The 12,665-nt window shown below is 40.2% G+C and overlaps 1 protein-coding gene across 2 annotated transcripts in view; it reads right to left on the bottom strand.

Annotated features, from left to right (window-relative positions):
* The window catches only part of diaph1 (diaphanous related formin 1), an 87,636-nt gene extending 77,764 nt beyond the window's left edge, over positions 1–9,872 (bottom strand). For both annotated transcript variants that reach the window (XM_026329934.1, XM_026329935.1), the window contains exon 1: positions 9,122–9,872. In XM_026329934.1, coding sequence (XP_026185719.1) covers positions 9,122–9,220 — 99 coding nt within the window. In that variant the 5' untranslated portion in view covers positions 9,221–9,872. The remainder of the gene's footprint in view (positions 1–9,121) is intronic.
* Between the last annotated feature and the right edge of the window lie 2,793 nt (positions 9,873–12,665).

The following is a 12,665-nucleotide window of genomic DNA, read 5'->3' as shown; positions in this document are numbered from 1 at the left end:
GCCCATGCTGTTTACAGTCAAAGTGTTGAGATACACAGAGCAGTCTGAGATTAGCTGTAATCTGTTAGCGGGAGACTGGGGAATGTCACAGAGGAGGACTGACACTGTAATCCTAACTAAGCGCTCCATACATACCACAGGTAACACACACAGTCGAGTAATATCTGTGAGGCTCAGCCTATAGGTCTGTCTATACAGCTCTCTCTTGAATGTTAAAACACAGGTAATACATACAGTGGTGTGAAAAAGTGTTGGCCCCTTCCTGATTTCTTATTTTTTGCATGTTTGTCACACTTTAGTGTTTCAGATCATCAAACAAACTTAAATATTAGTCAAAGATGATAAGTAAACACATCATGCAGTTTTTAAATTAAGGTTTTTATTATTAAGGGAAAACAAAATCCAAAACTACATGGCCCTGTGTGAAACAGTGTTTGCCCCCTGAACCTAATAACTGGTTGGACCACCCTTAGCAGCAACAACTGCAATCAAGCGTTTGCAATAACTTGCAATGCGTCCGTTACGGCGCTGTGGAGGAATTTTGGCCCACTCATCTTTGCAGAATTGTTGTAATTCAGAAACATTGCAGGGCTTTCGACCATGAACTGCCTTTTTAAGGTCATGCCACAGCATCTCAATCGGATTCAGGTCTAGACTTTGTCTAGGCCACTCCAAAGTCTTCTTTTTGTTTTTCTTCAGCCATTCAGAGGTGGACTTGCTGGTGTGTTTTGGATCATTGTCCTGCTGCAGAACCCAAGTTCGCCTCAGCTTGAGGTCACGAACAGATGGCCAGACATTCTCCTTCAGGATTTTTTGGTAGACAGCAGAATTCATGGTTCCATTTCTCACAGCAAGTCTTCCAGGTCCTAAAGCAGCAAAACAGCCCCAGACCATCACACTACCACCACCATATTTTACTGTTGGTATGATGTTCTTTTTCTGAAATGCAGCATTACTTTCACACCAGACGTAATGGGACACACACCTTCCAAAAAGTTCAACTTTTGTCTCGTCAGTCCACAGAGTATTTTCCCAAAAGTCTTGAGGATCATCAAGATGTTTTCTGGCAAAACTGAGAACAGTCTTTATGTTCTTTTTGCTCAGCAACAGTTTTTGTCTTGGAACTCTGCCATGCAAACCATTTTTGCCCAGTCTCTTTCTTATGGTGGAGTCATGAACAGTGACCTTAACTGAGGCAGGTGAGCCCTGCAGTTCTTTGGATGTTGTTGTGGGGTCTTTTGTGACCTCTTGGATGAGTCGTCGCTGCACTCTTGGGGTAATTTTGGTTGGCCGGCCACTCCTGGGAAGGTCCAGGAGTCGCCACTGTTTTCGCCATTTGTAGATAATGGCTCTCACTGTGGTTCGCTGCAGTCCCAAACCTTTAGAAATGGTTTTATAACCTTTTCCAGACTGATAGATCTCAATTACTTTCTTTCTGATTTGTTTTTGAATTTCTTTGGATCTCGGCATGATGTCTAGCTTTTGAGGATCTTTTGGTCTACTTCACTTTGTCAGGCAGGTCCTATTTAAGTGATTTCTTGATTGCAAACAGGTGCGGCAGTAATCAGGCCTGGGTGTGGCTAGAGGAATTGAACTCAGGTGTGATAAACCATGAACCATGAATTTTGTTTTCCCTTAATAATAAAAAACTGCATGATGTGTTTACTTGTGTTATCTTTGACTAATATTTAAATTTGTTTGGTGATCTAAAACTTTAAAGTGTGACAAACATGCAAAAAAATAAGAAATCAGGAAGGGAGCCAACACTTTTTCACACCACTGTATATACTAGAAAACAACTCACCACAGCATGTTATTTTGCTGACATTCAAATTAACTAAAATAAGATCATCACTTAGGAGTGCATTCATTTATGACTAAAAGATCGAAACAGTGATTTGTGATACAATGACAAAATCATCTTATCCAGTTTTATTACTATGTCTGCTGTTTGACACCCTTTCTCTTGGCACAAATTGTTATATTATTGAATTGTCTAATTGAAAAGAACACAATAGTATTTACTAATGTGGGAAAGGTTGTGCTTAGATATTGCATATTACTGTTTTCAGCTTCCATATATTATAGCAATATTTTTTGACATCAGTAGAGGGATCACAAACATTCTACCCTTACCTCTTACCACAGACCACCACATTTCTACCACTATGCTTAATTACAACATAGATGAAAGGAATTCAATTTAATTTAACAACAAATCAACAGCAGAAATAATGTCCTGAAAGATAATAAATTTATTCCATTTTATTCTCAGACCTCTGCAGTGTTTCAGACTGGTCAGGCCTAAAACATCCTGGCCTCCAAAGTCTTGAGAGATGGCTGTGTATGTTCATGAACATATTTAGTAGCCCCCCCCTGCACAATGGATGGAAGGGAGGGAATGAGAGAGATAAGGGTAAGCAATAATGGGGACGAATAAGGAAGCATCCTGTTCGCTATTTTTGCACAATTTCCTGCCACAGCCCACAGAATTTGAGAAATAACATAACGGAGGAAACGCTAACAAATCTGCAAGTGTGTGTGTGTGCATAAATGCACATGCATACAAACACAACTAAAAAATGTAAGAAGAAGTAAGATTTCACAGTTGTGAAAAATAAGTCAACACCCCAGAGATCAGAGCAGTTTGAAGACAGAATTCGTGTTGCTTTTCATAACACCCATGAAGAAAAGCCAAACTCTGCTCAAAACGGTAGCCATGTCTCTCTAACGCTGCCATAACTGAACATATAAAACATATGTGGCTGTTTATTTTGCACGAGTAAACAAAACAAGTAAAACACCAATTGTCTGGATTAGCCTGTTTATTTTGACTGAAAAGACTTTACACCCAGTAAAGGCCTTTGACAAACATCTAAGGATGGGAAAATGATTGTGGTAAACATTCACCAGCTTCAAGCAACATATGCAGCCATTTTTCAATGTACTTCACTGAGCAAAGGGGAAATAAGCACGACACCGTATGAAAGAGAAATAGAATGTGGCATTTCCTCTCTGTATCACACTAAACACTACAAGCACGGCAATATACACGTCTAAGAAAACACAATTTTGTGCACAATCATCACACAGGTGGAGCAGAAATAGTCAGGGGCACCACCTTATAAGGGCAAGACAGTTATGACATCTGTGACAGTCGAGTAGAAGGACCTCCTCTCCTCTCGTAAATAATCACTCGCTGGCCTGCTACCGTCTGCTGTCAAGCCCTGCCACTGCAGGACTTAACATCACTATTTTTTTTTTTCCTCAGTAGCCTAAAAATAATGTTTCGGATCAGTTATCTCATTAAGTGATAGTATGACAGTATGTCAGTTTGTCAGAAGCTGTGGCAAAAATGCATTTTTCTTCAGAATACTGTCACAGGGGTTTACACTAATTAGGCAGCAACACCAGCTCTGCCTTCTGTGAATTTGTTCATGGTGGCACCAGACAGACATGAAACATCTACCAACTGCAGGCTGCTCCTTTGGACAGTCAATCAGTCAGTCAAAAAAAACTGTCTCCAAAAGTCAATAATTACTCAGGTTTAACAATATGGATTAAACGGGAACTGAAATTATTTTCATTAGCAGTTAATTTCCTATTTTTTCCATTAATCAATAAACTGTCCATTTAATTGTCTAGAAATTGAAAAATGTAAGAAATTGGACAAACAAAATTTAAAACCTAATACATCCATACATATATACCTCAACATTCAACAAGCCTAATGTGACTCTTCAGCAGTCACATTTAAATGGAAATTTGTTATGGTTTTGTTCTTACAAAAACTGCCTGTTACGTATCTGCTGTGGGTGAAAGTATAAGCTCTGGTTCTAAGTATGGAGACTTTATTCCCTAAATCAATATGCTAGGATGCTTACCATTACATGGACTTACTGCCTACCTGTCTGTGAGATATGTCAAAACTATACAGCTAATAAGTACTTGACATATTGTAATCAGAAGACACTGGGTCAATTGTAAAGTCTGAGCCCGATTTAAAAAAATAAAAATCATTAAAAAAAAAAATAAAAAAAAACACTCAGATTCTATTCTAACTTTAATATATCTGTGGTGTAGTCACTCTGCATTCCTCTGTATGCCTGCCTCAACAAAGTGGTCAAAAGCACTTTACACAACTCAACTCTCAAATCCAGTCAGAACAGGCCACTGAGAAAATCAAGCACGGTTCTCAGCTGAGTCAAACTGATTTTTGTCTGTGAAGTACAGTAAGAACAGTGCAAGCAAGACACAACCATGCACTTTAATCATTATGCATGGAGGATTACTGCAACAAGTGTCTTAATCCAACTTGAGGGTAAATGACAACTGCAATAAGCTAGGTGTTTGCTGCTCAAAATCTAAAAAGAAAGCATCTAAAAAGAAACTCTATGCATACTGATGCAGTGTTACAAACAGTATATTTTGGAGGGCCACCCAAGTATATTGACGACTGTATAAGTATATTTGCCTACCCTTCTTTATCATCCTTTAGAGAACAATGCAACATGATCGATTAACTAGCGAAGGACACTTCCCTCTCATTCTATTGATCCTATACCTGTTGATTTTGCTACCCAGAGAGATGTGCACTGAGAGGCAATAAATGTAAATGTTAAAGTGAGAATACAGCCTGAGGAAGAGAGAGACAGCACCAGGAAGAGTGTGAAATATCAATAAATAACATTACACCTGAGTAAAGATGGTCAGTTAATTTGAGGTGAAATTACAGTGGCAGTCAAAGGAGGCATAACAGAACAGATAAATTACCTTAAATACCATAATACTGATGCATAATTTTCAGATTTCAAGCATTGCAACACAGTATGGAACACAGACATGGCTCTACCTTACTATGCAGGATCTTTTACAGTTGGTAAATTAGCTGAACTGATTTCTGTCTCATTTGTCCTGGAATCTGAATTTTGCTTTAACATCTGTAAGTGTTTCAATGTATCGTTTACTCTTTCAGGGTAAATCCATGTAGAATCACAAGGGAAGAATCGCTCCATGTGCATTCAACCTTTCACACATACCCTGCTACTATCCACATTTCAACACGTCACTGAATCAGAGTTGTGGTGTGACTGCAGGTACAATGTGCTTCAAAGTTTCACCAACATAGAGAAGAGCTAACTTCCCTTTAACAGGTTTTTTTTTTTTAAAAACAAACTGTAACTTTGCCATGCCCATCACGTCACCTGTAATGTATTACCAATGACTGCACCCCCAATCTTGCATATTTTATAGCTTCCTTAATCTCATCATCTGCATGTCTCTTAGCTTCTTTCTCATTCTTTTATTTGCATTCTGTTGCAAACTCTTGCCTTCTCTCCCTCTCAGTGCAGCTCTTCCTCTCTCTGACTCCCTGCTCGCTGATGGCTCACTTGCTTTCCCTTGCTCTCTTAAACAATCCCGTTCACTCCGAGCCAAGAGGCCCCTGCCACTAGCAGTCCATTAACCACTCCAGTTTCACGCTGGCACTCAGTCATCCTATTCTTCAGCTGATAAGTAGAAGGCAGGAAACTGTGCGTATGTATGCGCCTAACTATGTGTGAACTCAGTAAAACCAGCACAAACATACATTAAAAAAGAATGCAAAAGAGACCTACTACACATGGAAGAATTTTTTTTTTAACTACTCTATTTGACTCAGAGTACTTGAGTGAGCCTCTGTGACTAAAGAGTCGTGACTTGACTGGCTTATTTTATGGCATTATCTTAAATTAAGCATTTGCTGAGGTGGTTCCCCCAGGAAGTAGGCACACTGCTGCACAAAGGCACATGCAGAACCAAAATTTTATGCTTGAAAGAAGGTGTAGTCTTTCATAATAATCAGACCTTGAACACCAACCTAACACTTAAAACTCATGCCCGCTGGCATCAGCTTGGCCAACTACCTCTAGAGCTGTACATCACACTGAGGTCAAACAGAAAGAAACTGCCCTGTACTTTTGAGTGTTGCTGGCTGGCCTTGTGGCAAGTAGCAGTGGTTGTATGTTTTGTGGCTTTTCTCAGAAGCTGCAACACGCAGGCATTACTTTGGTTGTGAAATGCAATATATGCACATCATGATATTCTCTGTATTAAGACACTAAAACTGGGAATCTACACACCTGACATGATTTCAGTTCAGAGTGCTACAATCCAATAATAATATTCCTATATTCATAATTTTAGTACACTTATTGTAACAATATTACAGTAAGACATTAAATCACCTCCTCTGTCATTTATTAACACAATAAAGGCCTAAAGGACAGTGGTTGCATATGCAGGTTAGTATATATTCCAACTAGATAAAAATAATAAGATAGAGAAATATGTGCTGCTTAGACATTTTCTTGAGGGTTATGTTTGCCATCAACTACAACAGGTTGGTCCAGTCCCAGGAAAAAGTGAAATGTGGATCTGCATGTTTGCTTTAATGTGGGCTGCTCCAATAAACATACTATATGATATTTTTAATATTTCATTAGAACTGGCAATATTTTTTCCAGTAACAGATTCATGTTATGCAAGCAATCCTGTAACATAGCTTCAAATCTCAAAAAGAAAAGTCCTGTTATTCAGGTTCAAACCCCAACCCACATTTTTATCACATTTATTAAAATTAAATATCAATAACCAGTAAACAGGCTCCAAGTAAATACAGGAATGGTACAGACATTTAGGAAAAAAAATGCTTAGGTTGCACAACTAACTGAAAATATTGGTTACTGGGCTTCCTGATATCTAATTTTCCTTATCTGAAGAAAGAGAATTCAGAAAAGCTGCAGAAAGTCAGACAACCTGTCAAACTCAAGACGCTGTCCCACAGCCAGTGATCTACAAGTCACCTTGTATCCTAAACAATTGTCCAAGGCAGTGATCCCTGGCTAATCCACAATGCATCTGCCTGCTGAGTTGAGCCAGCCTGTTTATGTCAACAACATTCGTGGCTGCTGATCCTGTCTCTTTGAGCCTGAAGAACATAGACAGCACTTCAGAGAGCACAGCTAAAATGACCTGCTTCTGGCTTTAAAGAAAATACCTGGGTGACGCTACAGAAGTACCTGTATGAACAGTGAATCATGTTAAGCATTCCTGCTAAACATAACTATCCCATGTGCCGGAGGTGGAACTGAGAACCGCACAGATTCACCCAATGTTCTGGCTGACAGACATGTTAACGCACAGCAGAGAAACATTACACAAATGTTTTTGGTGAGCTCAGCAATAAATATGAAATGGATTGATATTGGGGTAAGGCAACATATGATATTCTGAATAATGACAGAAGGAATATAAAGACACTTTGGTTAAACAAAGTACAAAAACAACCATCTGCTAATAATATTAATAGTTACAAATAGCTATAGAATATATCTTCATGCCAAATCCTGCCACACACACACACAAAAATACCATCCATCTGATCATAGTTTAATTTAAAAACTGTGATTGTGTCTAATAAAAGAGATGATGACTAAAACTGGATAACCCACCCACAGTGCTTTACATGGTTACAGAAAATGAAGACACAAATAAGCATAATTTTGGCTTGAACACCGAATACCACATGAGGTAGAGACCATACAGACACCACTAGGTCATGCAGAATGAGGCTAAAGTGATGAAGATAAGAGTGATGAAGTCATAGATAAGTTGTGATGCCATAGGGATGAGTCAGAGATCAACTGCACCAGAGATAAATGCACACCCTTCTAAATCTTCCTAAACTCTGACTTTAGTATAATAAAAATTCTGCCAGTTTAGGCTTGAATTTCAAGTTTATAGTGTACTGAAGTCAAGGACATACCTCATTCTAATGAGGGTAGTCTTGTCACACACTTTCAGGCAAACTCAAACGACTCATGTACGCATGACATTGCACAATAGCTTCCTATGACACATGTTTACTTACCTAAACCGGTGGTAACACTGCCACAACTGTAATACTAGACCATACCCCATAATCATTTTATTTTCCCTTACCTATAAATCTAGTCTTGAAAACAGAAATTCATACAAAGGCTGATGAAGCACAGAAACATAGATTTACAGTATAGTATGGACAATCTTTCACTATACCACTGACTGTGTTTGCATGCTAATGTAGATTTACTGTTAAGGTGCCAGATCTTGTCTTCAAACCCATGCCTTTCACAAAGAACAATTTTAATCTCCTATCCCCCACTGCCTGGCATAGGTGCTACTGGGCTCATGCCCAGATGGGACTATTTACATAAAAAAGCCTGAACAAACTGTTCTGAATGTAACTGCATGTTGTAAGAAACTGTTTGCATTCCTTCCTGTCAGCAAGATATAAAGTAACTTGTAACCAAGTTGGACTAATAATGACAATGAAAACTCCCTGAGAGTAAGTGTGGATGAGCCTTTGTGGTCTGTTTACGTTGTGAACAGATGTGTCTTCTGTGCATCCTCTATGGTTACCATTTGTCTGTGTGTACAGTATCAGTTTTCACCTGTCGCCAGACATGACTATGAGGTTAAATTACACAACAGTTTGCTCTGGCTGATGACAGGCACAACTACTGGTGACCCCTATCGCTCAGCTCCCATCAAGGTGGCCCACTGAAACACTCATGCCGACACCATGATGCCATTGTGATTAGGTCACCTTGAGAAAACCGAAGGTGCCAACGCCACCCCTTCAAGTTTACTCCTTCATTCAACACAACCCATTTCAAAAGTTAATTAAAGTCATTAAAAGACATACGGGCCTATCTATTAAAAAAAGTAATATATCTTAGTATGACTGGTTAGATAAATGCCATGTTGTCTTAATAGCTTCTCAAATAATGTTAGTTAAAACCTCTGAGTCATGTAGTGACATACTGCAGTTTGTTAGGACTGCACAAACGCTGGGTACTGCACAGTGCAAGTCTTTAAAGCAGGAGGAGCAGCTACTTCCTCCTTTTCTGACATTTATTTTTGCTGACAGCTGGTGCACAGCTTTAGGTGATGAAGGTAATTACAGGTATGGTTGCAGTTTGTTGCTTTATAGCTTCTCTTGGGGAAAAAAAATGCCACCCTATTTTCTGCTAAGTGCAACACTTTTCCAGCCCCATACACCCAAACAGATCACAGGAGCACATCAAGTTGAAATACTCACAAATTTCTTTTTCCCATCTCCGTCCTCATAATTCTTCTTTGATTTTTTGTCCTTCTTGAGCCCAGCAGCTGCAGCTGAAGTCCCCGTGTTTGGATCCATATTTATAAATTAATCCGTTTCCCTTGGATTAGGTGTTTAAATAAACCTGTAAGGTGGTTTCCTAAAAGAATTAAATAGTTTTTGTGGTTTTTTTTTTCGACTGTGTTTCTTAATGTGTGTAAAAGCCAAATGTTAATTCCCCTGGGCCTGTGCTACTACACTGGCTAACTAGCCACAATTAGCATGTGTTGCTAATAACTTGGTGGAAAGCCAACTACTTCGCTATGCCGCCTGTTCGTATCACTGAAGGAGGGAAATTCAAAGCACAGCCCAAGTCCTCGGGACGCCAAGTACAAAAACAGCCTGTTGCGTCTATAACACACAAACGAGGACGTTACTGTACTAGCGTCTACACGTAACATGAACCGAAGCGTCAAAAATATGAAGTTGAAAAAGTCAGCTAATGTTAGCTTTAGCTAGGCTAGCTTGTTTGCTAGGCAAGGTAAAAAAAAAAAAAGACTCCGCTCTTCCGACTTTCACGAGTTGTTTCTGAAACTCCAAGACACGCGACGAGTCGGTGTTACGGGTGACATGAGTGGACACCACGTCCCACAGGAGTTTCCATGACTGCTACAACGTTTACTGAACTTTTTAACCCCTGGATGACAGCAGGGAAGCGAGTAGGTCCTTAGCATCAAAAGTGTCTTCCTGTTCTGATAGTCAGCTCAGAGCTGGTTGGGAGGAGGAGCCTGAGCTGTGCGGCTACACCTGGGAGGATTTACTGACTGCTCCCAGCTCTCTGCACCCAGCTGAGACACAGGGTGCGATTACTGACTGTGCAAATGCTAAAACACTTTAGACTAGGAGGGACCACCATTGTAAATCGGTGCCTTGTGTTTAGATCTATACAATATGTGATGTGATAATGCATTGAGTCATAATCTACAATAACAGTCTAAAATCACCCAGCACCATGATGCAACAAAGACTGGTAACTGTGAATACAAACTGGCACTATGACTATGACAGTAACTTTTTTTTCCTATTGTTTTATTCATTGCATGTAGTCTATAAATGAGGACATATCCTATAATTAACTACTATTGCTACTGTAATACTGTGTAATCTCTCCACTGGTTCTCTCCCTGCAACAGAACAATATGTGAGACTAATTTCGGTGTCCTTGACTCTTAAGTTTAGATGTAAAACTGAGCAGAACGACTAACACAGACATCTAAGGCTGCACCTTCCTATCGAAATTACACAAACAATCCATCTTAGCTCCCATGTCTAGGAATGAATGTGACAGTTGGGAAAGATTTTAACTATGAAAAAAGTTAGTTATTAATAATACAACGCATGTTTTCGTTATAGACTAACTTTGCCATCCACACTGAACTAACAATATATGCTGTTTCACTTCTGATTTGATCGTATTGTGGAAATAAATACACAGACTTGAGGCGCCACCGAGCGGTGGAAATGTAAATGGCTGCGGCGTTAATAGAGAGAATTCCGCATGTCCAGCAAAGTTAACCGTTCCAACAAAAAGCAATACTAATGGATACTGTTCTCCACAATGATTTCTTCATTCACAAATACACTTAGTGCTGTGTGGTGGAGAAAAAAGGATATTAAAATAGGTAAGTGGAGCATAGGATTGATTCATGAAGGCATGTATTGGTTTCTCCTGAATGTGATGGATTTCTAGCGGCTCAGTTCTTAAACTGTTTAACATCATTTAGTCATTTAGTTGGCCAGTCATTACAGGTGCAAGACTTCAAACCAGTGTGTCTTTATTTCCCCCACTTAGGCTCCAGTTTCTAATTGTTAAAGGTTTTGTTTACATACCATAAAAACAATTATCATCATATGTTGAGCTCATCTCCGTGGAATTGCGTACATTTCACATGAAGCATTCAGGAGACACTATATAGATGTCCCCTGTGATTTCTTTCATTCCCCTGGCATGATAATCAGGAGATACAGCCTAGTATCTAATACTTAAAACGCAGCATTTCTTTTACTTCTCAGACGTACACAATGCGCGCACACGCACACGCAGGCACAGGATTACAGAGATAGGCTCATCTATCTGTCTTGGTATGTGAGAAATGTTTTCCAACAACAAGATTGGAGAGGATTTGCGCATCACTGAAACCGACAATATTTTAGATTATCGCACAGGACTCGTCATATACATCAGCCTCTTCGTTCTCCAGGATATTGGCGCTATAAATTGCGGGGGAGAAGTTAATTAAAAGTGAAAGTGCACGATAAGACCGGCAGCCCTATGGCACTCGTGTAAACGCCTCTACGCACGTATTAAATGATTAACAGTTGGCCCTTCACATCAGCAGCTGCACCATCAGCTTCAAAATAATCACGGATAGAAGAAAAAAACTGCCACTTCAGAGTACATTAAATATCTTTATGTGACGATAGGTCTAGAGAGCCTGTCATTTAATCACCACTTCACAATGGACAGACAGGTGGTAATTGTATGTTGATTGTTCTTTCACAAGACAAGACAGTTAAGTTACAGTCATACAAAATATTTCATATATATATATACAAACTACTGTAGATAATTTCTATGTTGACATAAGTCACTTTTCCATGAAAAAAAAAACATATTCATGTTGGACCAAAAACTGCAGGCAACATGTCAAATTTGCAAGCAATTAGATATAAGCTGGGGGAGTATAGAGTAATAAACTATTTGTTTCTAAAGTAATTTAGGGAGCGGGGGGGGGGGGGGGGGGTTGTTTCATTCATTAATTGGGGCTGTGAGACTTAAAGATGTGGCCAACATTTCGCTTAATCGAGGCCCTGACTAATCAGTTAGGATGCACTGGGGATTCGAGGTTATTTAGGCCGTCCAATGTGTGCAAGAAAAAAGATGAAGGCAAACACGTCTTATGTCCAGTACGTGCAGTAGTAGTTAAGGGGTGACAGGATAATAGTCCTTAAACCCCCTCAGGAGTCCCACTAAAGGTCCAGGGTGCCAGACGTTTGTCCCGGGGGGGGGGGGGGGGGGGGTTTAGTCTTACTTGTAAGAGGTCCGTGCCTCTCTCAGCGATCTGTCATATGGCATGGAGGCGAAGAAAGAGTTCCGGAGCTGGCAGTTAATGAAGAACACAATGAGAAGCACCAGCAGGAAGAGAAGTAGGCACATGACTATGTAGGTGATCAGGTCCGGTTTGTGGAGCTCGCCCTCCCGCAGCCCACCTCCCCCTCGACCGGTGGTAGGTCTCAGAAGAGCGGTCACGCTCACCGAGCCGCCGTGGGAGGCGTTCAAGGACGAGGGGGCGTGCGTAGAAGACTGGGCCATGAGCACCAGGTCGAAATCCGGTGTGTCGGTGGAGTTTAGGAGGATCTGCCTCAGCATGGCGCCCCTCGGTCTCACCGGCTGCGTCGGTCGGCTGGAGGATGAACAGACATGAAGAAGGTTATATTAGCCTGTTGACCTGGTGTTTGTTTAGTCTGTGTTCTTATTCTGATG

The sequence above is a fragment of the Mastacembelus armatus genome, chromosome 10, assembly GCF_900324485.2.
Source record: "Mastacembelus armatus chromosome 10, fMasArm1.2, whole genome shotgun sequence".
Taxonomy (NCBI): Eukaryota; Metazoa; Chordata; class Actinopteri; order Synbranchiformes; family Mastacembelidae; genus Mastacembelus; species Mastacembelus armatus.
Note: the sequence above shows the minus strand (reverse complement) of the source record. Positions and strands in the feature narration are given on the sequence as shown.